General features: G+C 36.6%; 1 protein-coding gene across 1 annotated transcript; it reads left to right on the forward strand.

Moving 5' to 3' along the window:
• Window positions 1–570: 570 nt before the first annotated feature.
• On the forward strand, window positions 571–25,116 carry LOC149811670 (DNA repair protein XRCC4-like). The gene is made up of 4 exons (XM_089992896.1): window positions 571–855; window positions 3,714–3,842; window positions 7,505–7,627; window positions 24,615–25,116. The coding sequence occupies exons 1-4, from the start codon at window positions 571–573 to the stop codon at window positions 24,846–24,848; spliced, it is 771 nt and encodes a 256-aa protein (XP_089849022.1). The 3' UTR covers window positions 24,849–25,116.
• The last annotated feature ends 2,437 nt before the right edge of the window (window positions 25,117–27,553 follow it).

Genomic DNA, 27,553 nt, shown 5'->3' on the forward strand with positions numbered 1-27,553 from the left:
ATGCAATTTTTGGCACCTGGTACCCCTGCTTGTACTTTTATAATATTTAGGATTAGATATGTTCAAATAATGGCTAATTACTATTATGAAAATGGTAAATAATAAATGTCTCAAACAGCTAGCTATAACGGTTAGTCTATGATAGCCCATGCATTTACAGAGTAAAGGTCAAGTCGGTCATAGCCATGTGAGCTTTAGGCTAGGTGCATAATTTTGAGACAAATTTGCAAAGTCTTATGGTTGGAAATGACTTTCATGGCAATCAAAGGTTACATGATCACACCTCTTAGAAAAATAATTCCATTGGAAGGGATTCCAAATCCTAGACAACTTTGTGGCTTGGAATACCTCGCACCATTCTCATGCTTGTACAACTTTAGCTGATATATGAAGGAAACTAAATTACTTTGTCTAAAGAAACTTGGACATCTATGATATTGAAATTCCTTTTCCTTGGTCTGCCCTTTCCCATGTTTGAAACTTCAAACCCGTCTTCCTGCCTCCCTCTCCCTCACTCCGCTGTTAGAGGAAACCAGAGAGAGAGAGAGAGAGGTGGCGGGGCATGCGTGCATGGCGGCGGAGGGGGAGGGGAGGCACACCTGCATGAGGATGGTGGTGGAAGGGCCGGCGGTCTACTACGTCAAGGCCACATGGTTCCCTTCCCGCTTCGTCCTCTCCGTCACCGACGGCCTCAGGGCGTGGGTCTGCAACCCCTCTGACCGGCAGGTCTCCGACCGCGCCGACCAGTGGGATCAGCCCCTCTCCCTCTACCTCCAAACCGCCGAGGAGCACCTCGCCTTCCAGCAACCTCACTCCACCTACGCTTTCACCGACACCGGCGACGGCCACAAGAGGGTGGGATCTCACTCTCTCTCTCTCTTCCATCACCCAACAAAATGAATGAAAGAATTCTGCCTATTTGTCTCGTAGATAGGTGATGCACCAAAAGGGGTCCTTAGATGTACCTCTTTCAGATACCGCATAAGAAAAAGCGTGAGAGTGAAACCATCAAAGTGTTATTACCATAAATATTTGGTTTCTTATATCATCAACATATTTCTGAACTCTGCTGTAAAATTTTTGTTTTTTCCATTGTACCAATAATGCCCGGCAGGAAATAGTGCTCGGCTACTCTAGTTGATATCTGTTATAGTAAATGAGCAATATGAGATATATGTTGGATGTTATTGTCAGGTTTCTGCAATGAGAAAAACCATGACATGCCCTCCTGCCCATGTTCATATATAAATGTCATAGAAAGTATAAATAGATGTTTCCCCTAGGTTATGATACCAGTGCCATAATGTTTTCATTATTACTGCTTTTAGAGTCTCCTGTTCGGGAGGGAGAGTACTCGTTCGGTTAATCAACCATTGTGCTTATCCTAGAAGGATTTAGGTTTGGACTTTTCATTGAGAGTTTAGAGTACAGTCAGCCTTACTAATGAATTGATGAAATCGTTTCAAAGTTGTTTAGGAGAGTAAGAATGCTTTGAACGAGTTCATTGCACACAATTAGACTGTATTCTAACTCATTACAATTGTTTTCTTAATGGTCAAGAGAGTTATGCATGGCATGCAACATGTAGTTTTCCTAGATCCGACCTCAAACTTAGGCTAAATGAGTCTTATAACTTGATAATATGGTATTTGGAGTGTGAATTTCTGTTTTATGCTACATACACTATGGATCAGAGCAATTGAGTGAGGTGGATTTGACTTTTTATTTGCATGCTGTTCCAAGGTTGTTAGTGGAGCTAATGGAGAACTATTTTAGATTGATTTATAGTGTTAAGAGACCTTTTACAAGAATAGTCAAATTTCTGTCGATTTGATTGTCTTGATCAGTAGCTCATCCGTGCCTAGTCATTAACAGATCTATATCAATCCTCATTTGCACTAGGTGTTAAGTTTCCTTTCATTACTGGCCCGATAAATCTACATGTAGATGCTATATGCTCTTTCTTGATATCATCTCTAGGATATCCAATATGAAACACCTAAGTCATGTTGCTACTGATGGAACCAACTGAAAATCATTAGAGAAAAAATGAAAATCTTAGTCCCTTTGTTGGAAAGCAAAAGTGCAGTCAAGAATGACAATAGTTTCACTACAAGTTCACCATCCTTCTTATCTCTAGAAAGAAAGAAGCCCGAAAAAAATATTTCTGGGAAGGGACAGCAAGAAGAGAGTCGTAATAACAATTCAAAGAAAGGAAGACACTACATGGGATCAAATTGAAAAGGTTGTATCCTGTAGGTAGTTTGATTCAATGGCTTGAATTATGTGGGCTTATATTGTTTGCTAATGATTTTAGTTGGGATTGCTCTACAAAATACAAGCTATGAACGGCAACAGAAACTTTTGGGACTTTTGCTCTAATTTCTGCCAGAGCTAATATTATTCCTTTTTGAGGCTCTCAAAGAAATGAACAACATGCAGTTATACTGAAGGGAATAGGCAGGTCATGTATGTATTCCTTGGTTTTAAAAAATGAGGAAGTCAAAAGCAGATCCTCGTGCTGTTGTTACTGATAAGAAACTATGTTGAGGGTTATCCAAAAGCTAAGGGAGGTGAACATAAAGTTAATTGAGTGGCATGATGAGTATATTGGACCCATTGATGCTGAATTGCGGAAAGTGGCACAGCATTTGGGAAGGGCCAACTTTCTTTTGGAGGTGGAGAGATGAAAACAACACTTTATGCATCTTAAAAATGGATTAAAATGATCCCACATAATAGGTAGTGGGTCAGATCTGGATCTGGTCCGATACAAAAGTGATTTGACCCGTAACTATGAAGTACCAATACTAGCGTGAGTTCGGCACATGTCAACATTGGTACAGCACTCTTCCAGAAATACACATGTTACATAGAGTATATTTGACAGGACTTCATGGGAGAATAGTCATGCTTGCATCAAGCGCTATGGACTGCATGTTGGACTATTTGGAAAGAAAGGAACACTCATACCTTTAATTCTCAGTTTGCAACTTCTCAAGTGTCTTGTAATTCATAAAGTTATCCAGGTAAAGTTCATGCGGGCATGGCTGTGACTAATGTTGGGAACTTCTCCCTCCCCAGTGAGGTGGGTGAGGATTGCTGGTATAGATGACTTAAGGCAGGCCACTGGAATGGGACCACTATAGCACCGACAGCAAAGTGGAATAGGAAGGGGCAGCGTATTTGGTTAATGCTGGACGACACCTTGTCATCCAGCAGGTTGTACCTTCACTTCTCTATACTAACACAGACAAAATATTTGTCTATGGCTTTGTTGCCTGCAGACCAATACAATTGTCTTGGACATTATTGAATGCGAGCTAGGCATTCTCAAGCAGCTTGTCTTTATTGCTGTCATTGCATTGTAACTACAGATTCCTTTTTGGTAAAATGAAATAACAGATGAATCACCAGTTCTTCTAATTCCTGTTTGATTCTGGCCTCTCATATGTCTTTTCCTGATGAGCAATCTTTCCAGTGAAATTCTCTTAAGCTGCATAAAATTTCTTCATGATTTGGTTTTATGTTTTCTTCACTCATATGCTTTATCGATCTGATTCTGGCCTCTTCATACATCTTTCCCTAATGAGCAATTTTTTCAGTGAACATCCTCTTAAGCAGCATAAAATTTCTTTATAACTTGGTTTTATGATTTTTTACTTATATGCTTTATCTATTTGCTAATTGTTATTGCAAAACCTATTTTGCAGCTGTCTTGGACATTTGAGAAACAAGGAACAAAGTTAGAATGGCGATGGAAATGTGAACCATCTGCTGATGACAGACATGCTACAGCTACTATTCTGGACTTCCTTATGGATGCAAACACAAGACTGAGTGTAAGCATTTCCACTTATAGCCGTTCCAAATTCTGCAGTAGCTTCTGGATGTCTAAAATTCTAAATGCTTTCCAGTCTTCCAGATATGTTGATACCATAATTGGCCACGAATGACTGTTGTACATGCTTAAAAAAAATAGACTATTTTGATTTTCAAAATGTCTTTCAGGAATAGATTCTGATAGTTGCTATTGTAAAATTGGTGTAATGTGGAAGAAACCAAGGACTGGGAGGTAATGATTCTAGTGACACGCCTAGTTACTGTTTTTTGTATGCAAATTCCATCCAGAACCAGTGCTTAAGATGAACATGATGTTTCACATATGATTATACTGGCGCTTCACTGATTAGATACAGATCTTGATAGCTTTGACTAACAACAATTCTGAAAAAAAAAATCTACTTTATATACTTCAGTGCATACACTCCCAAATATGAAGAATGTTGTACAAACAGCAGTAGCAAATACAACCAGCAGGAAGGACAACAACTATGTCAAGATATGTTCTTGTCTTAATACACAACCTGACACAGCTTGCCCTTTAGACTTTCAATTTTAATCATAATGGCTTTGAAGCTAGTAGCATTTCTTCTTGTGATTGTTTGTCTGCCTTAACAGAGTATCACACTATGTTCTATCCATGTAGAATTTATTTGTAACTACGAATGCACATATCCTTCAAATTTAGGTCCTTTAGGAGTACTTTGGTTGTTTAATGTAAATGTTGTTTCTAATTATGAACATTTTTGTACTTTACAAATTTTCAACTGGTGTACTAAACAGATTCATTGTTCATCATTCACCCATTCAGTGAATAAATTCTTTGGTTTATTTTCTTTCAAATGTTGCTTTGAGTTCGCTAAACAAGCCCTAGAGATGATTGCTATATTGATGTTTGAATTGGTTATACATCTTTCTTAAATTACCATTTAGAAAATATTGCTACCTGCACTATGGGTATCTTACAATAGAGGTAAAGATTCTGTTTGTAATTGCAGTGAAATGTTTGCTGTTGTTCTGGTTTTCCATGATCCATCCCTCTGCCATTTCATATGGAGAAATGGATGACAAACTTCAATGCTAAACCTGCTGTAGAAAGTAGAGAAAGAAAATGGCTAGAACATAGCAGTTGTGACCCCTCATATTTATGGAGGAGTGGCTCTATTATATTTTATTTACATATATGAAATACCCTGTAGAAAGTAGAGAAGGAAAACAACTGAGAACATTGCACTCTAACTATGTCACAGGGATTTGGCCAACTGGGTGCCGCACCTGCGTCGACGCGACGCGACACGGGTGCGCGTGCAGGTGCGGCACCCAGTGTGGTCAACCAGACCTTGGGTGCGGTCAACGCACCCAGGGTCATTTGTGTCCAATTTTTGGACAAAAAAAATGGCTGATTGATGGAGTATTTGTTTGCTTCTTGTAACTTGTGTTTGGTTGGTAAATACTAGCCGATACATGTTCCTAGGCATCATGGAAAAAATAAGGACGTTACCACTAATTGTTACTTAAAGGGGTTTCATGGAAAATGAAAGAAGAATTAATTCTACATGATTTTTAGTTACTTTTATCTTGGGAAGAAACTTCTTAGAGGCTAGCAAAGACGTAACAGCCGAGGGGTGGAGATTCAACAAAGGAACGGACTGCTCAGTTCCCATTAATTACTCTCTCTCTCTATATATATATAAGTAATCAATAAATGCATTAGAAAAGTTAATTGCTTTGACCGGTAAAATATCATGTCCATTTATGTTTTACGCCCTGCAGTGTAGGGATGAAAGTGGGGTTGGGTAGACCTGACCCAACCTGAATTGACCTAGCTCGACTTGGTCATGCCCAAGATGAACATTCATTAGTGTTAATGTTGTTAACTGTTAAATATATATATATATATATATATATATATATATATATATATATATATATATATTTGGCCGCACCCCCGCACCCAAGTTTTTTGAAAGTGCCGCACACCCGCATCCGCATCCGCATCCGCATCCGCATCCGCATCCGCACCTGCACTCGCACTCGCACTCGCACCCGCACCCGCACCCGCACCCGCACCCGCACCCGCACCCGCACCCGCACCCGCACCCATGTGACATAGCACTCTAATATTTGTGATGAAAGAGCAGCTCAATTACATTTTTATATCTCAGCTACCCTAATTATTAAGAAAGGCTAAATTACAAAAAAAAAGTGCCCTATTGATGCTCCTTAGTACTCTCCTTCAAGTTGGCATACTTTGTCTTCAGATGCTAATGTCTTGGAAAGATCCTTCATAAAAATATTTTCTACTTACTCCTTTCAACCAATTAGCTCTGCCTCAATCTCTTCTCATTCATTTCCTTTTGACAAAGCCAAAATGAATTTGAAAGTGCTTGTACCCATGATAAAACAATGGTGTTCAAATGATTGAAATGACCAAAATACCCTTAAGTCTTAAAGCAATGATTTTTTTTAAACAGAGTCACTTTTTTGGTAAAAGAAGCCACTTTCACCTTTCAAATTTAAATTAAAAAGCACCTTTTTACTTTTTGAAAAATGTGTTTGATCTTTTGTTTATCTTCAAAACAAAAGATTCACTTTACCCCTAAAAGTAACTATGTGTTTAAAAAAATGTCCTTGCTTTTAAAAGTGTTTTGGTCATTTCAAATAATTGAACGATATGTGTGCATACACACACTCTCTCTCTCTCTCTATGTATATATATAGAGAGATCATAACCCTCACGTAAAACTTTATCTTGCAATGTTTTTTTGAGAGGGCAGTTGCATTAATTAATAATGATCCATAATGCCATCTACCAAATTTCAACTCAAGGAAACATTGGGAACCTACAGAAACATGGTTAGATTCCAAGAAATCTACAAATATTGTACGTGCATGCCCCTGCTTTTCAGGCATCAGATTGAGACTATTTTGGTGGGTCTTGGATAGCTTTAGAACTAAAACCTGATATAAGTTACATATGGAACATTCCCTCACAACATAACATATCCAAAAGGTTGAGTGGATAGGATCTAAAATTTCGATTTTAGACTAGGCTCTATTCTATTCTCTCTCTAACCCACTAATATGTATGAGAAAATGTGTGGTTCTGAACCATGACACCAAACGGTGCTACAATCTCTTGTTTTCATGGATCTGGCCACCAAATGCTAGATCTAACCAAGTAGATGTGTTTTAACATGGTTTGTTTACTTTGCTAGTAGGTTTAATCATATCCAATATAACATAAGATTCAATTTCCAAGACTGAAAAAAATTGATGTTCACAATTCATAAAGAGAAGTATGGTTTATAAATGGCCCAAGACACCTTATTGGATAATGGAGCCATTTTTAATATATGGGCATAGTGCATAAAACATGCTAAACACATGAACATTTTCTAAAGGTAATTAGACTGTGGATTGGTGATCATGTAACTTTTAAGAGTAGACATGCTGAAATAATTGTTAATTTCCCCAAATTCTGAGTTTTTTAGTTGAAAGTATTATTAGTTTATTGTCTTTCACCAGTTCTAATCATCAATACTTTTGTTGATCTTAAGTATCATGTCTCGGAGCACTAAGATATATAAACCTCATGTCTCCATTGATCACTTTCATAAACCCCATGGTTTTTTTATTATATGTTATCTTTTAAGTGTAGGATGAAGTCATTAAAAAGACACATTTGTTTGAAAGAATGAAAACGGAAGCTGAAAAATGTCTGGCACAAAGTGAGATGCTGAATCGTGAAAAGGAGAAGTTTGAAAATTCTGTTTATGCAAAGGTGCAACTCACTAACCCTTTGTTCTTTGATTTTATCAAGTCATTTTTGTCACGTTTCTCTCACTATACGAGCATTTCTTTTAGAACTTGCTTGAAGATCCTACCTATACATATGTCATATTTGAAGAGTATTAAGATCTTATTACATGAAGTTTTGTCGTATATTGTGATTGGCAATAAAAAATGTATTTATTAATTGCTAACAAAAGCTTTTGGATACCTATTAATACCATCTCCTCCTTTCTGGTCAGTTGTATTGTCTGATAAATCTCATTAAAATTTTGAATCCATTAGAAGATCTGTTTCTAGGCAGTCTTATGCAAGCCTTCAATTTTTGCAACCATGGCAGGAAATTCACACTTTCTGAAGGTGTATCTTTGAGCATTGATGAAGAAAAAATAGAGAAAGTAGTAGTCTCTTAATTACTAGGAGAAAATATTGAAAAAACTGCTCTCTCTTACACATATAAATATTTTAATGTTATATCACTTTTCAGATTTCATGAAAGAATAAACAGCATTATTTAATTTAAAATATGATACATGTAAAATTACAAAAAATTGTCCCTATATCTCAGACCTCATGTCAAACCTGGCATGGTTTTGTTATTACCTAGAGTTTGTCCTTGATCACAAAATGACATGCATAACACAAGGGGTTGGGATTTCCCTATTGGTCAGGTCATTTTGGGGCTGATCCATATCCAGACATAAGAAGTCCAATAGGGGCAATACTTGAAATGGTGATCCATAGAAAAACTCCTATACTGAGATCGGTTAGAATTTTAGGCTTTTCTCCATCATCCAATTCCTTAAAATTAGGTTCATCATCTTTAAGATGTGAAGTTATCATTATACCCACTTGAAATTTAATTTCATTGTATCATGGCTCAAGCTCCTAGTCTTCAACTTTTTCTCTGGCAAAGTGTTTGTCTATCTCAATATGTTTTCTTGTTATGCTATATAAGATTAAAGAGAGAATTCTTGCAATGCAACAAAGAATTTCTAATGTTTTGATATAAAGATGTGAGAAGATGCCAAATTGATGTGATCTTTGCTATTATTAAAGCCATAGCCTAATGTTTTTTCTCTGTGCTTGATTTGGCTATAGCAAGGTTGCCAAACTAGGAAGCGGAAGCGGGAAACGATACGGGAAGTGGAAGCGAGAAGCAAGGCATTTTAAAATTTATAGGAAGCGGGAAGCGAATTATCAATTTGAAAGCGAAATATGAATAAAAAAATGGAGCAATATGGTAACTGAATAGGAATCAAACAAGAAACAAATAAAAACTAAAATAAAATTAGTCATTCTTATATTTCATGATTTTTCGGTAAAAGAGTTAAATTTTTGTTAAAATCTAACAATGATGGTTACCAATTTAGAGAAAGTACATGGGAAGTGAGTGGAATCGTGAGAGGAAATACATGAAAAACATAAAAAGAAACGTGAGAAAAGCATATAGGAAGCATAAACCATGTGTGTGAGAAGCATAGAAGCGTGGGGGAATCGAGATTCCCATGAAGTTTCGGAAGCGAAGAGTATCTCGCTTCCGAAGCGAGTTTCCGGGAAGCGATTTACCCACCTACCTAAGAAGCTTCCGGTAACTCTGGGCTATAGTTCTCTACTTTCTACTGCTCCAAGACCAAAGAACAGTCTTCTGGTTCTTGGGTTTTCTGCCCATAGTGACAATTCTTTCATGATTCCGATTACCTTGTATGTTAATGCATTATCATCAAAGATAGTTTTGATAAACATATCAATTATGTATCTAACAATGATGGTTACCATGGACGGTTTGGACTTCAAGTGCTAATTTTGATTTACAGTAAGAGCTTTAGTAAAAAGATTAGCTACCAGGTCCAGTCCTCGAATAAAAAGTGGTTGGATTTCTTTGGCCTCTACCTATTCTTTGACAAAATGTTGATCAATCTCCTCATGTTTCATCTTACCATGTTGAACAAGATTAGTGGAGATGGCAACAACAATGCGATTGTCACAATATAATAAGGAACTTTGAGATGGCTGATGAAGGCTGAATAGAACATGATTAATCCATGCAACTTCGCTGGTCACCACTGCCATAGCGCGATATTCTGCTTTCGTACTAGAGAGGGCAACAATTTTCTGCTTGTAACTAGCTCAAGACACAAGATGGGATCCCAAATACACCATAACTGATGACGTGATAGGATCATGAACCCAATCCATATCAGAGTATGCAACAATTTTAATGGATACAGGAGTGAAACCTGACACAAGTCTAAAATATATAAGTCCATATGAAATAGTACCTTTAATGTATCAAAGGATTCATTTCACATCTTCCATATGCTTCACTTGAGGTTTATGCATAAACTGCGAAACCTGATTTACTAAAAAAATTAGGTCGGGGTGAGTAAAAGTCAAGTACTACATAGACCCAACAATGCTGCAATACTTTTCTGGTTTCGAAAAATCTGCTTCATCGAAAGATGAAATGCCTAATTGAGAGTGAACAACCTGGCTTACATTCTAACATCCCGCGGTGATGTAGAATATCCTGAGTGTACTTATGCTACGATAACATCAACGACGATGTAGAATATCCCGAGTGTACTTATGCTGCGATTACATCAAACGATCTGGTTGTTGGTCTACCTGTACTCCCAAGAAAAAACGAAGTGGTCCTAAATCCTTTATGTGAAATTGCCGATGGAGGATAGAATTTAGTTGTTTAATTTTTGCCCCATTGTTCCCTGTAATAATGATGTCATTCGCATACACTAAGACAATAGTAAAATCATATTTATTATGATGAACAAAAAAAGAGTAGTCACAATGGCTTCGCTGAAAGCCAACAGATTGAACCACCATACTAAATGTGTCAAACTAGACTCGGGATGCTTGTTTAAGACTATATATAACTTTTTTCAACTGAAGCATAAAGGAGTGTGAGTCTCTCAGGGTAGCCAGGTAGGTGCTCCATATACACCTCTTCATAGAGATCGTCATGAAGAAAGACATTCTTAACATCTAATTAAAATAAGCTCCACCCATTTGATACGGCTAGAGATAAAATAATTCGGATTGTGCCCATCCGAACCACCTGACAGAATGTTTTATCGAAGTCTAGCCCGTGCTCTCGAGTGTAATCTTTCGCGACTAACGTGGCTTTAAATCGCTCAATGTTGCCATCAGACTTTCTTTTAACCTTGTACACCCAACGACATCCAACTATATTTTTATTTTCAGGTCTAGGCACTACTGTCCATGTGCCACATTCATGGAGTGCTTTAATTTCTTTATTCATGGCATCAGTCCAACGAGTATGTTGATTGGCTTCAACAAAGGATCTCAACTCTTGGATGTGGTTAAGAGCAACTGCATATACGTGAAAATCTAAGGAGAAGGCTTCATAACCGAACCACCAGTCAAGAGGGTGTCTGATTCGGCTGGACACACGAGTGGGCAAAGCTGGCTGCTATAAGGGTGCATCACGATTAATACTAGGGCTGATCTGATCTATAGTATTGTTAGAATTGCATGTAATTAGATCAAGTGACTGATTGGCAGTGGGCATCAAAGGTTTGATTCATTGATGCTTTATGCAGCTGGATGGTTCTTCTGTTGTATACATTATCAAACAACTGAAATTGATGTTGTACCTTATCAGATAGAGGTACATCTGCCGATGATGGTGATGCAATCTCAGTGGTATTGTTGGCAACACTTTGCAATGATGGTGATCAGGGCCAAAATGACTGCAGAGAGTTGTGGTTAGAAGTAGGAGACATACTTCCACATACATTCTCATGAAAGATGACATGTCGGGAAACAATAACCTTATTGATAGCATGATCAAAACACTTGTATCCCATGTATTCATCATCGTAGCCGATGAACTCACATATAGTTGCCCGAGGGGACAATTTATCTCGTAAAGAACCAACAATATGCACAAAACAACGACAGACATATGCCCGTAATCACTAATAATTGGGATGAATACCATGCAACAAAGAATAAGAAGACTCACCTTCAATATTAGACAAAGGCATTTTATTGATTAAATAAAGTGCAGTATAAAATGCCTCTGACCATAAACCAGCCTTGATATTGGCATCATACATCATGGTTAGGGTTGTTTCTACAATATGGCGATGTTTGCATTATGCATCTCTATTTTGTTGAAAAGTCCTAGGACAACTCAACTCACGTTGAATCCCATTATCATGTAAAAATTGTATAAATTCGTTTGATATATATTCACCACCACCATCACTCCGTAAAGCAAGGATTTTTTTGAGAAAATTGAGTTTTGACATATGATTTAAATCTACGAAAAATGAGAACGACCTTGTCCTTGGATTTTAGAAAATATATCCAAGTGAAACGAGTAAAGTCATCCACAAAAATCACATAATATCTTGATTTAGACAAAGACATAACAAGGGAAGGTCCCCAAACATCGGAATGAATAATTTCAAATGGGAAAGAAGCTCCTTTATTAGATCTGAAAAATGGAAGTTCATGACTTACAAATATGACAACTAACACAAAAAGAAGATAATTTTTTTTCTTTGACATTAATTGAACCTTAATTGCATAAGAGACTAAGAAAACTTGAATTGCAATAGCCTAATCTACCGTGTCAAACATCAACTCTGTGATGAATTGTCGAACTAGATGATGCAAACAATGAATGACTGACTAACAACAACAAATACTTGGGAACTTCATCCAGGACATTCATGAGAATTTCCTTCACATAAACAAAAGACGGAGAATCGTAGACACAAGAATTAGTATCACGACAAAGTTGTGAGACAAAAACAAGATTTTTTTATATATTAGGGACAAGCAAAGTATCAGACAAAGAAAGAGGGCCTTTTTGTAACGACCCCAACTAACCCTCGAAAAATAGTGTTTTTTTTTTAAAAACCATTGTGGAAAACCTCTAAAGGACCCTAGGTATATCATAGTTTTAATATAACCATTTCACAAACCATTTCATGCATTAAATCAATTTAAAATAATAAATCGAACTTCATTATAAATAAATCAATAAGTCGAAGAGTTTAAAAAAATATAAAACGACTCTATCACATCCTGCGCACAAGTCAGAACCCAAGCACTAAGTCACAATGCCTCAAGTCCTCCAGCCAGTCCTACGCATCACTTAGCCCCTGTGCCTGAAAAATAATTTTAGAAAATGGGTAAGAACCGAAGTCTTTGTACGAATTCCTCTAAAACTCTATTAGTAAATGAAATTGCATAAATTAAGTCATGCATAAATTTAAGAGAAAATCAGAAGCAATAATAGCTTACCATTCAAGCATTCAACAATATCATGCCAAATAAAATATTCAGAAATACATGAAACTATGTTGAACAGTAAAAGATTCATGATTCAATGTACATGCATGAATAACTTCTTAAGTTACTTATCAGAGTTACTTTTACATGCATGTCCTTATTAAATGCACACAAATTTAATTTTCACTTTTCCTTAAACCCGTGTATATTTAAAACGAGCAAAATTTTTGAGGTTCAAGTTAGTTCACAATTATAGCTTAACATATAATTTGTATTTTAATTATTAGGTTCGACACTTGTTTCCTGACCGATATCAGGAATCAACATCATCAATCAGAACATTAGGAATCAACACCTAATGCTGAGACATCAAAAAAATCAATATCCATTAACGCCACTTTCTTGTTATACCAATAGCTACAGCTGAGTCCACAACACTTCCCAGGCAAAGTGGCTGAAAGCTCCCTAAAACCATGACTGGGAACGTAAACGTCACATCGGGTTGTATGGACATAATTGCACACTAAGTTTTAGTATCCTCACGTTCCCTCATGACCGTTATCTAAGATTCTCACACTATAGAAAGGACATCCAGGAAGAGCATAAATACACTATTTTGACCACTTTTACAATTTAAATCAATTTCAAGTTCTTTACAGAAGAATCGTTTTTCAAATCAACATGCAATAACAAATTTCGGGCCCTAGCTCTTACAATTTAACCATGTAATTAATTTTGGAAAACTAATAATTTTCAAAAATCGGTTTGTAATACATAAAGAGTTCGGTAGCACTGGAGTAACACATGCTCCTGGCCTACATAGACCCACAGTGGTTCACATATAACCACGAACAAAATCTCAAAAAGGGATTCATGCCATTGCAAAATTTCAGTGAATATAAAACACAAACAGTTTCACAATTTATGTTCACAATGGACATTTACAATATATAAGTAATGTACATTTAGCCAAGCACATACACATGCATATAGAAGGCTTGTAGACCACACTATTCATGATCAAATTTATGCATATGATCAACAAACATGCAAACGATCTACACAAGATCATATTTATGCATATGATTAGAGTCATGCAACCATCTATTTATAATCAGATTTATGTGTATGCTAAGAAAATTGCAATTGATCTGTTTATGATCAGATTTATGTACCTAATCAGATGACAAGAATTCAACTGACAGAATACATATATTTTTCAATCAGATTTATGTACATGATCAACTGACTGCAATATGCACATGCTCACCTTCGTGTACATGAATTGGCTAACAATAATAGGTGTAAATTTTTTTATCAGATTCATGTACATGATCAACAGACTGCAAACTGTATATATGCAATCAGGATCAGCTGACTGCAGATATACATGTCTGCAATCAGATACATGTCTGCAATCAGATTCATGTACATGATCAGCTTCATGTACATGAATCGGCTGACAGGAAGATTCAACAATATACATATATGTTTTGATCAAATTCAACTGTCGATATATATATATATATATATATATATATATATTCTGATCAGGTTCATGTATATGAACAGCTGACTGCAATCGTGCATATGATTAGCTTCATGTACATAATCGATTAACCTAAAAAAAATCATGGCCAAATGCATGAACAAAACTCGGCTAGCTAAAATATAATCGGCTAACAAAATTATGTGTATGCTGATCAGATTCATGTATATGAATCAACTAACATAAAATATATAAGTGTGCTGATCAGATTCGTGTACATGAATCAGGTAACAAATTTATATGAGTGTGTTGATCAGATTCATATATATGATCAACTTCATTTACATGAATCGGCTAATAGATTTATATGAGTGTGCTGATCAGATTTATTTTCATGATCAGTTTCATGTACATGAAACGGCTATCAACAAAATATATGAGTGCTGATCAGATTCATGTACATGATCATCTTCATGGTATATGAATCGGCTATAAGGAATATGTATATATATATATAAGCGCTGATCAGCTTCATGTACATGATCAACTTCATGTACATGAATCAGCTAACCTAAAACATGTGTGCTGATCAGATTTATATACATGAGCAGTTTCATGTACATGAATTAGCTAACAGAAAAAATATATGTGTGCTGATCAAATTCATGTACATGAATCAGTTATCAGAAAAATATATGAGTCTGATCAGATTCAGGTACATTAGCAGCCTTATGTACATGAATCAGCTAACACAAATATATGTAAGTGCTCATCAGATTCATGTACATGAATTGACTATTAGCAAAAATATGTATATGCATCAGGTATGATCGGCAAACAAGAGGGGCACGCCTCTTCAAATCATGCACATGATTAACAGACATAAAATCATGTTTGATCTGATCATGTATATGATCAACAGGCATTGGAAACCAGTCTGTCCAGATCATGTATATGATCAGCAGACATGAAGAACACGTCTTTTCAGATGATGCACATGATCAACAGTCTGAAAATAATAGATGCACACCTGATCGGCAGTCTGAAAATATATGTACATATATATCAGATTCACACCTGATTGGTAGTTTGATATATATATACCGATTCAGACATGAGATCGGTAGGCTGAACATATATGTATATACATATACGATTCAAACTCATAAAATCGACAGGCTGGAATTTAAATGCACATGCATGAAGCATGCTCATAAAATCGACCAACTGAAAAGAACACATATTCTAGATGCATGAACATGAAATCAGCAAAGCATCGACAAAACTGAAATATATATATTTTGAATGCATGAATATGAAATCGGCAAAACTGAAATATATATAAATATTTCGAATGCATGAACATGAAATCGGCAAAACTGAAATACATATATATTTCGAATGCATGAACATGAAATCGGCAAATCTGGATATATATATATATATATGATAAGATTTCCTTTTTTTTTCTCTAAACCTATGCTCGAATCGATCTACGCTACTCCCTTCTCATGCAGATTAAGAGACAAACCCGTACCTTGATTCGAAAGCTTGAAAAAGACTAGAAGAAGAATGAAAAAAAATCGTAAATGATGCCTTATTTTCTCTTCTCTTTTCCTTTTTCTCTAGCACTCGATGTTCTCTCTCCTCTCTCTTTCTTTCTTTCTCAACTCTCTCTCTAGAAATCGAGTTCTAGAGAGAGAGAGGTTCTAACATCTTTACAACAACAACAACAACTACGCCTTCATCCCAAAACAATTGGGGTCAGCGATATGAACCAAAAAAGAAATTCATTTTGGGTCTTCCACATGAATCCTTTTCCTCCAATCATTTCTATCCAACGCCATGTCCTCGGTGAGGTTCAAAGCATTCATATCCTTTCCTATCATCTCCATCCAAGTCTTCCTAGGCCTACCCCGACCTCTTTTAACTAATATATTTTCCCATTTCTCCAACCTTCTAACTGGAGCATCATTAGGCCTTCGCCGAATATGTCCAAACCACCGTAAACGATTCTCTCGCATCTTATTTTCAATGGGTGCAACACCTACCTTCTTACGTATCTCTTCGTTCCGAATCTTATCTTTTATTGTATTTCCACACATCCATCTAAGCATCCGCATCTCAGCTACACTCATTTTTTGAATATGATGTCTCTTGGCAGCCCAACATTCCGTACCATATAGTAAAGCGGGTCTAATAGTCGTCCTATAAAACTTTCCCTTCAACCGCAATGGCATTCTACGATCGCACAGCACTCCAGTAGCACTTTTCCATTTCATCCACCCAACCTTTATCCTATGATTTACATCTCCATCAATTTCTCCATACTTTTGAATGATGGATCCCAAATATTTGAAATAATCATTCACCGGTATATCTTGCTCACCAAGTTTCACTACACTCCCATCACTACTTCGTTGCTTACTAAACCGACATTCCATATATTCAGTCTTACTCTTACTCAACTTAAAACCTCTAGCTTCCAATGTCTGTCTCCATAATTCTAACTTAGCATTAACCCCAGCTCTAGACTCATCAATCAAAACAATATCATCAGCAAACAACATACACCACGGTATATTTTCTTGAATTGATCTCGTAAGCTCATCCATCACTATCGCAAATAGGAAAGGGCTTAAACCAGATCCTTGATGTAACCCAACCGTTATCGGAAAATTGGTTGTCACCCCTCCACAAGTGCGGACATTGGTTACTACTCCTTCATACATATCTTTAATTATACTAATGTACTTGAGAGAAACACCTTTCTTCATCATTGTCCACCAGAGAACGTCCCTAGGTACTCTATCGTATGCCTTCTCTAAATCAATAAAAACCATATGCAAATCTTTGTTCCTCTCTCTATATCTTTCAATAAGTTGTCTAAGAAGATGTATAGCTTCCATAGTTGATCTTCCAGGCATAAAACCAAATTGATTCTCTGATATCATGACAACCTTCCTCAACCTAGACTCAATCACCCTCTCCCAAAGTTTCATAGTATGACTCATGAGTTTTATACCACGATAGTTTGTGCAATCTTGTATATCACCCTTATTCTTATATAAAGGCACCAAAGTACTCTTCCTCCACTCATTAGGCATCTTATTTGTTCGCCAAATCAAGTTAAAAAGATTTGTCAACCATTCTAAACCTTTCTCTCCCAAGCATTTCCAAGCCTCGATAGGTATACCATCTGGGCCAACTGCCCTTCTTGATTTCATTTTCTTCAAAGCCTCTGCAATTTCTTTCTTTTGAATCTTGCGCATGAAGTCACGATTTATCTCATGAAAAGGAATGGAGAAGTCTCCAAGATCTTGAGCATGACTATCATTAAATAGCTTATCAAAATAATCTTTCCATCTCTCCTTAATCTCCTCATCTTTGACTAAAACCCTTTGCGTTTCATCTTTGATACATCTAACCATACCCAAATCCTTCGATTTCCTATCTCTCATCTTTGTAAGCCTATAAATATCCTTCTCGCCTTCTTTGGTATCCAACTTGTCATAAACCTCCTTATATACCTTAGCCCTCGCGTTTCGAACAACTTTTTTAGCTTCCTTCTTTGCTATCATATACTTCTCCAAATTCTCATTATCACGACTCTTACTTAGATTTCTATAACACTCTCTTTTAACCTTAATAGCTAATTTGACATCCTCGTTCCACCATGATGTATCCTTACCTAGTGGTGCACCGCCTTTAAACTCACCCAATACCTCCTTAGCTACTTTTCTCATACCACCCGCTATCTTATTCCACATTGATTCTGAATCCTCCTCGAGACACCAATCAACTTCCTTAACTACCTGCTCTACAAACATTCCTTGTTTAGCTCCTTTCAGTGCCCACCACTTAATTCTAGGATCTATCCTATGTCTATCCCTTTTGCGGCATTGTCTAATTCTAAGATCTAAAATTAAGACTCTATGTTGTGTAGCTACACTTTCTCCTGGTATAACCTTACAATCGATGCAACAACCCCTATCTCTCTTTCTAAGTAGGAAAAAATCTATCTGACTCGTATTAACCCCACTTTTAAATGTTACTAGGTGAGACTCCCTCTTCCTAAACCAAGTGTTTGCTAAGATCATATCATAGGACAAACAAAAATCTAAAATCCTTTCTCCACTTTCATTTCTTTTTCCTATACCATAGCCTCCATGGATATTCTCAAATCCATCCCTACTAATGCCTACATGTCCATTAAGGTCACCGCCGATGAAAAGCTTTTCTCCATAAGATGTCTCTTGTACTACTCCATCTAAATCTTCCCAAAATTGATGCTTAATGGAATCATCTAAACCTACTTGAGGTGCATAAACACTAATAATATTAATAATATCCGTACCTAATACTAATTTAATAAGTAAAATTCTATCACCCTTCCTACGGACCTCAACTACATTATCTATAAACTGACGACTCATAACAATCCCTACTCCATTCCTATTCCTATTTATTCCTGTATATCAAATCTTATATCCCCAAGGTTCTATCACTTTAGCTTTCTCACCTACCCATTTGGTCTCTTGAAGACATAAAATATCAATCTTTCTCCTACACATAACATCTACTAACTCTACCAACTTACCAGTTAAAGACCCTATGTTCCAAGTGGCTAACCTAATTTTATGGTCTTGGACTAACTTCTTTACCCCCACCCGTCCAACAAAGTGAGGGAACCCTTGCCTATTTGACACCACACCCGGGCGCCGGTGTGACGCGTCGCTTCTGGGCGACGACCTAGCAACCCTTGCACATTTATCACTGCCTCCGGGCCTAGAGAGTACAGCGCGTCGCTCAGTAGGGAACGCCCCAACGAAATTCTCATATTGGTTCATTTTCATAGGATATGACAAAGTTTTTATGCTGGCTGTCACAGGCCTACCGCAACCCTCCTCCTTTATCCGGGCTTGGGACCGGCAGTGTATAACTACACAGGCGGAGTTAGGTTCTAACATCTTTAAATAATTTAAAATCTTCTAGAGGGGGGGTGATGCCTCCTTCTAGATCCCCTTTAGGGGTAGAGTTCTACCATTTGTAAGTCTACCTCTAACACCCGTATCCCTTCTAGATTCTTTTAAGATATTTCATATTTTTATTTTATGTTTTATTTTTATTCTATAGAATATTCTAGAGGGGGGACGCCCCCTTCTAAGCATCCAAATGGGGGTAGAGTTTACCCTAGGTAGAACTCTGCCTCGTCCTTAGTCTTTAATTTAAAAGTTTGTTTTTAAAGCTTTAAATTCATTTTAGTTTTAAAATGACATGAATGGATTATGGATCTAGATTGGATCCATGATCCAAATCCATATCCAATTTAATTGGATCTCAACCCGGACCGGATCTTAGTCAATATGGATCATGGACTGGGCCCAGATCCATATTAACATGGGTCCAATGGAGCGGGTCTAGTCCGATCCAAACCGAAAAATGTCCAAAAATAGAGGTTGGTCATTTTAAAAAAATGTATTTTTTGAACCAACAGTTATCTGATTTTGAGAAAACATATCTACGTTTTGAGACGGATCTAACGATGGTCTTGACTCAATTTCGCTTTCGAATTTCACCTAAATTTAACTTGAATTTCGCTCGAATTTTAAGGTTAAAAACAATTAATTTTATAGATTTTACTTAACACAATTAGATTTTATCCGTGGGCTCTAGACTAAGTCCAGACTCAGTTGACGTCACCTCATATTTAAATATTTTTCATGATTTTATTAAATTAAATATAAGTATTTAATTTAAAATTTATATTTTTAGACTTAAAAATCATGAAAAAATTATAATATATTACACCTTTGTTGGTGGGAACCATTGTTGTGCCTACATGAGTGATGTAATGGTGTTTACCATCTCCCGTAATCACACTTCCATTACCACGATAAGGTTCAACGTGAGAGAGCGTACCTGAATCTCCTAGAACATGATACACTGCCCTCGAATCCATAAACCATCATTGGGGTGAAGATGTTGAAGCATGTCCCGACAAGGAGTGCATGTTTACAATCCACAGATTACCAACATGATTGTGATTCTGCTGAGTATTAAGTTGTCTAAAACTAGTATTGAGTGCCTCCAAATCCCGTGAACTCACAACTGAAGGAGAAGATAAATAAATTAGATGTAGACGTGTCTACATAAAATTTGCTGGAGACCGTGGACTAGAACCAGCCAAAGGAGAAACTAAAGGAGGTGCAGCTACAAGTGCTCGAAAACGGGTCAGAATAGGCACAGTAGGTGGTCGATACATTGGAACATACCGCCAATAGCAATTAGAACAAGTGTGACCTTTCTTGCCGCACATCTGGCATATTATATTTGCTTGATTGGAAGGGAAAGAAGGTATAGGCAAGATACCCATTCCACGTCCACAACCAGGTCCTCTTCCTCAAGAAAAGTTAAAATTCTGGGCTGCAATCATAATTTTATGAGTCACCTCATCCATCGGAGATGCGGATAATATATTGAACATGGCTTCATGCTTCCAACCTTAGTTATCATAGGCGCTAGGTGGAGCCTAGGCAGTGAGCCCCTAAAAAGGCCTAAGGCCGGGGCCCGAAATAAAAAATAAAAAAATATAAAAAACATAATAAGAAACATGTATTTTGTCTTCTCTTCTTTTTCTCCTCGAAGAAGAAGAAAACAAATGATGTCTTCAAAAAAAAAATCAAAAGAAAAAAAGCCGAGGCGGTGATAGCCTAGGTGACCTAGGCTGCAATATAGGCCCCATGGCCCAGAACTGGTCACCTAGGTGGTGGGGTGCCGCCTAGGCCGCCTTTGACAACTAAGGCTCCAACAACATAATTCTTAGCTTATTGAACGGTGGACGGGGCATAATGCTTTTATAAACGGTGACATGTTATATTTTGGTACAAGTCCTTTGACTGTTTTGGTGCATATATCCTCATCAAACAATGATGATCTTGTGGCAGCAAGCTGATCTACGAGAATCTTAACCTTGTTGAGATACTCAACAAGATTGGAATCATACATTTTTTTAGATCTGCAAACTCTGCTTTTAATTGAAAAACTTTTGGGGTGGAGATCTCCTTGCACCACTTGTAAAGAATGTTCTACAACTCCTTCGCGGGAACTCCTTAGCTGTAATAAAAGCTACAACAGACTTATCCTGTTTCTGCCATGCAACGAACTTTGGATTCCGAACCATAGTGGTTGAGATTTTCTCTGAGCTTCCATCTTGCACTCTAACTGGTTGGGAAACAAATTCCAAAGGCACATGAATCGACTTATCGAGATGCTCCATTAAATCATGGCCGCAAAGAAACAAAATAATTTCTTTTTTTTAGGTAATGAAATTGGAAGAATCGAGTTTCTCAGTAACCAGATGACTGAGAAAAGATGCATTAATGATGGCCATTAGATTAGAGCAGGAAATTTAGAAAATAATGTAGAAATGGAAGAAGAATGAAAGACGAATAAGAGAAGTTTCAAAAAGAATGTAGAAGACAGACGCACTGGGTTCTTGATCAAGATTAAGCTGTCTTGTTTTTTTTTTTGAAACAACAAAGAATTAAAGTTTAGAGATCAGAGATACCCAGATTCAATTAAAGTATTCAGAAATATGCATATATATATATACATATATAAAACAATATTATAAAGAAGAGAGAGGTTCACGCCAGATCTTGTCAGACATGATCTGAATTTTTTTTTGTTCAGATCTAGTCAGATTCAGAAGACGGTGATCTGATTTTTTTTTTTGTTCATATCTGGTCAGATTAAAAAATGGCTTAGATCACGACAGATATGCCCTAACATGATCAAGAAAATATATGATATGAAAGATTGCTGATCAGATCTATTTGAGAGAAAAGAAAAGAGATATGGACCGATCTGATTTGGTTTAGATCTGAGGAAATAACTAAGAAGAAAAGAGGGAAATCAGATCTGACCCGACACAGATATGATGTCAGATCTAATTTGATTCAGATCTGACGTGATAATAAAGGAAAGTATAACAGATATTCAGATCTCATAATGAAGAAGAATGGGAAGAGGGAGTCTGATCTGAATTACGGATTTCAGGTCTTCAAAGGAGAAGAATGAAAGATTTTTTTTTGAAAGGGTTTTTTGCAGCCAACGATCACAACGACTTACCTCTTTTGGGCTCTGATACCATGTAAAGATGTTCATTGGAAATTGTGTCCTGCATAGAAAATAGACAAAGAGGAAGAAGAGAGAAAACTTGAAACAGAAAAGTTGACCCGCACTCTAGGGTGACATCTTTTTGTATTATGTATATATGTGTATGTGTGACATATTACAACATTACCCTTTTTGCTGAATACATGTGTTCTATTATGTGGATCTGGATCTTATGTGATCCAGTATAATCTTAACAGATACATGAATAAGAAAGGCAACAAGAACAATAGAAATAATGAATTAAACAGGAATATTCAGCCTATCATGTCAGCATCAAGAAAACAAGCTTAAATTTCTTCTGACCTTTTTATTTTTATTTTTTGGTCGGTATACCACAACAATTAAGCACAAAAATAGAATTGATCCAAAACATGTAGTTTCTGACCTAAGAAAAAATATTTTGATATGACATCAAAATAGGTGACGTGATGTAGAGAGAGAATAACAAAAAAATTCTGCAAAAAATGAGTATTCAGATAAAGAAGGCTGAATATAGATTTTTCAGATTTTAGAGTTTAACAGAGTGGAAATAAAAGGATACTTGACGTCAAGATCAAGAAAGAAGAAAAAGAAGATTTTTGGGATTGACGTCAAGTGTGAATAGAGGAAGAAAAACAACAAAATCATTATGCTGTGATTTTTCTTTTAGAGAAACGAAACTGGTGCCAGCAAAAACACGATATGCTGAGATTTTTTTTTTCTTTAGAGGAACCAGACCACAGCAGCAAAGATTGGGATCACGACAGAGAAGGGGTTAGGAGTGATTTTAAAAGAAAAAGAGGAAGAAGGAGAAAATCAATGGACAGAAGTTGGAGAATCCAGAAAAGAGGCAAATAGGTAGATGTAAACCCAAGATCTCTTAGGACTACCTAGCTAGATGTGATTAGACACGCTCCTGCTTTGATACCATGTGAAAACTGGTACCTATGTGAATCCAAACCAGTCTCAAAGAAGAAAGATGAGAGGCGATATGGCTGGGGCTGTGTTCCTTCAGTTCCTATGATTCCCAATAGGGAGATCGTGAGTATTCATCTAATTATATATATAGGAAACAAGATACAAGGGCACTTGACAAACTTGCCCATAATGAATACAATACAAGACATTTGATGCAAAGGGTAATATTGGAAAGAAAAAGAAAAGAAAAGAAACAAAACACAATAAGGAAACTCAATATGACGTGATTCCTTGGTAATGTCAGGCTGTATTGGATCCGATCCAAGACCCAGATCCAATATTGTTATCTCTCAATATGTAGCACTTCCAATCTAAAGTTTAGGTACTTAACGATCCATTCAGAGACAAACGTGGAGTCAATTTTACTAGTGAAACGAATTGCTCTGCTATCAGTTATTCCAAATGAATTTTGTATGAGGTGAAAATCTTGATTCACATGTATCTATCATTTCACTGAATTCCCTTATTGTGATTGAGTTAACATATCATTGGTGCATGAAAAGGCAATCCCACTAAATATCTCTTAAAACTGTACAGTAGAATGTCATCCCTGTATGTATAAATATTAAAACATAGCAAAGGTCATAGTGCTCACAGAATACTGGACTGACAACATTCCCCTCATAAATGCACTTTTTGGTGTCTTTACAGTTGTTACCAGCAACATCCTCGTTTTGATGTCATTTTTCCTCGTGAACTTGAATCTTCATAATGTTTCCTCATCGCAAACCATTATTGAGCAAAACCCTGTGACACCAAAAGAACCTGAAGATGTTGGAAACAAGATATCGTTTATGTAATTTAACATTTTAAATCGTTGCTGAAAAAGGTGTTCCAACAATTTGTCTAAGCTGAAACTGCATGTCTTCTTGGCCAAACCTAGTTTTGAAGACCAGCCTATTAGTTTATTGAAGTCCTCTTCATTTAGTTAGGTACTTGGGTTTGTTTATGTTATTTCTTTTGGTTATGCTCTTGGACAAACATTTGATTTTTATTTCTTTATTGCAGATTGATGGTTCCAGTTTTATTGAACACTAAAGGTTCCTCTTTTCCCCTCCTTTTGTAGTTTGTTGAAGTTCTAAACTCAAAAAAGGCAAAGCTGCGGGAACTCAGGGATAGATTATCAAGGTTTGAAGGTAAAAATGGTGAACCAGAAAACAAGGACGAATCTAGTGATAAAACTGAGACTTATAGTGATAGTGATCATGAGGAAAGCCGTAAGGACCCAGTGCAAAATATTTCAAGTATTTCAGGGAACTTTGCTTCAACCAGCAGGAAGAATCAAAAGGCCAGGAAATAGGTTTCTTATTGTTGTCTTTGGTTAAGCTACATGGTTGAACACAAATTTTTGAAGTCTTGTTTTTTGAAGAACTCAGTGAGAGACTGCTTTCTAACGTTCATCGGACATCTGCTGCAGGTTAGCATTTCCGGGTGTATAAGCAGCTGGAACTGCTTTTTTTTGTCATATAATTTGCTGTATTAGGTCTCATCTGCAATTTATGCGTAGAAGTACCTTGATATTTGTCACAAAAGTGAGATGCTGCAGTGTCTATCACATGAATCTAGCTTAAACGTGTAGTAAAGTATTTTGGAGCTACAAGTTGTTAATAACTGTTTTTTACTGTTGATCTTGCCTAATGAGAGTAATAATTGGAAGAGATTTGGTCCTACTGGGTCTAAAATATCCACCTGGACCACCTTAGTCAGCAACTTGGTTAGTTGATTACTTTAAGAGTGGACCCCAACTTACATAACCTGGTACTTATAGAATGTATCACCATGCACGTTTTACCATAACAGTGAATGTGGCTCATGAATATGATAAATATTCTAAACCAGTCACCTCATGGCTAGAATCATAGTTGCCAAGAAACGAAATGGATATGAGTGATACGTGAAGCAGAAATGGGGAGGAGAAATGGGGAGGTCAGAGTGTTAAAAAGTAATATGAAGCGGGAAGCAGGATACAGTTGTGAAGGGATTATGAAAGTGCATAAGAAATGAAAAGAAAACACATAGGAAGCAATATGAAACGAGAGCATAAGCGAATAAAAAGCGACATGGAAACAAGTACAAAACGATATAACAGCATCACAAGCTTATTATAGAAAAATATTATTTTTTAATGTAAAAAGCATAGAGTGAGTGTAAAGCGAGTGAAAAGTGGCAAGTGAAAGCGAAATGCTAAAGAAGCGAGAGAATTGTTTTGGAAAACGAGGGGGGCGGGCTTCCCACTAAAGGGTATAGAGTTTCCCATATTCTGGAAATAGTTTTTTCATAGCTTCCTGCATGTTTCAAGGAAGTGAGGTGTTTCCTGTTTCTGAAGCGCGCGCTTCCAGTGAAGTGAGCTCTCTCATGTAACAAGAAACTTCCAGTTACTATGGTTAGAATGGTGAAAAAACTTTCTAGGAGGCTTCATCTCTTCAGTTTTGATCCTGAATTTTCATTCTCCAACTTGGTCTACAGAGAGTCAGTTCATTCCATGTAAATTCTAGCTTGGCTCTTTCCCTGCATGGAATACCAAAGTTCAAAGATAACTTTCCAGAATGCATGTCCGTTTCTCCACGTGCTCCTTACCAAGGCTACCTAAAGGATATGCACGAGTCCACAAGTATCTTAGGTCACTGATTCAAAGTGTTCACCTGTACAAAGAGTAAACACAAGTTGAAGATGAGTTTCATTAAGATGAGTGAATAGTGAGATGTTGCATTCTAGCATCTTGGCAAATACTTGTTCTTCCATATTTCATTTTTTAATGCAGCATTCTTTTTACAGAACTAATGCAGCAAGTTATAAACCCGATATGAGAAAACTTAATAAAATTATAATAATTGAATATAGGAACAGTTCGATGAATTTTGTATTGACCAATGCAACAATGTGCTGACTATTTTAGTGATGTATTTGCCTATTTGGTTACGCAAACCTTGCATGCGTATTTCAATTCTGAAGATGAGCTTAAAGCAAGGATTTTCAATCGTGTACACTTTATTCTGCTTTTGAATGGAAAATTTGTCATTTGTCAAAGTTCTGCTATGCTAGCATATACAGGTATACGGAAAGATGCCAAGGAGTTGCAAGATGCAAGATTGGGGGACAGGTCTATCTGGAAACAATGGGATGCAAACGGGTCGGATCCATGACGGAGGTTTTGCAAATTTTGGCTGTTCAGAATCCCTAATGTATTTAGCTGTTTCGGATCTGAACCATTTGCATCCAACCCCAGGACAGTTAGACCTATGGTGGGTTCAGTTGAATTGAGTATAGTCCTGGGAACCATCAGAGATGCAGCCTTGTGGATGCAGTGGTTGGTGTTGGTCATTTGTGCATCGTTTCTTCGCTCCACTCCACATAACCCCACCATTCAGGATCTCAACCCATTTTTTGTAAAGTGCCTGTATATCATTTTTGCCTGTACATACCTTTCTCAATTGATGGAACACCCTCAAAATTTTAACTTTAATTATTGTTTAAATATTAAAATTTTGAGATCATATTTTTTTATAAGTATAATTAAATCAGATCTTATAATGCGAAAACAATTTTAAAAAAATGGTTAAGACTTTGGGCGGGGTTACACTAAGGATAATAATCAAATCAAAATGTACAAAATATACATATTTCAAACCATGTACAATATGAGACTGAAATACAAAGAGTTTTGATTTCATTCAAATTAGAGTATAAAAACAATAGTTCAGTCTTTACATAATCAAGTACTTAAAACAAAAAGATCATGTCTACCAAGATTGCAAGGTAAGAGTAAACTCTCGAAGATGCAACTTGACCAGTCCTTCGTTCAAACTACTCATCATACTTTACCTGCATTACCTGTCTCCCATAAAACGGAGTTAGACTCGCTAAAGTCTGGTAAAATAATTCAAACTCAAACTTAAAAGAAAACATATCAAGCATTTAAAGGTAAAGACATGATATATTATTCATCAATCGTCAAGTGATAGACAAGGAAACAACGTTCCATGAGTCATTCATTTCAAGCATTCA

The sequence above is a fragment of the Nuphar pumila genome, chromosome 17 (genome assembly GCF_984573655.1).
Source record: "Nuphar pumila chromosome 17, dmNupPumi1.hap1.1, whole genome shotgun sequence".
Lineage (NCBI taxonomy): Eukaryota > Viridiplantae > Streptophyta > Magnoliopsida > Nymphaeales > Nymphaeaceae > Nuphar > Nuphar pumila.

Excerpts from the sequence above, each read along its gene's own strand:
- LOC149811670 (XM_089992896.1), top strand. The coding sequence starts at position 571 with ATGGCGGCGGAGGGGGAGGGGAGGCACACCTGCATGAGGATGGTGGTG. Across the intron at positions 856-3,713 it reads CCGGCGACGGCCACAAGAGG|CTGTCTTGGACATTTGAGAA; the intron begins GTGGGATCTCAC and ends CCTATTTTGCAG. Across the intron at positions 3,843-7,504 it reads ATGCAAACACAAGACTGAGT|GATGAAGTCATTAAAAAGAC; the intron begins GTAAGCATTTCC and ends TTTTAAGTGTAG.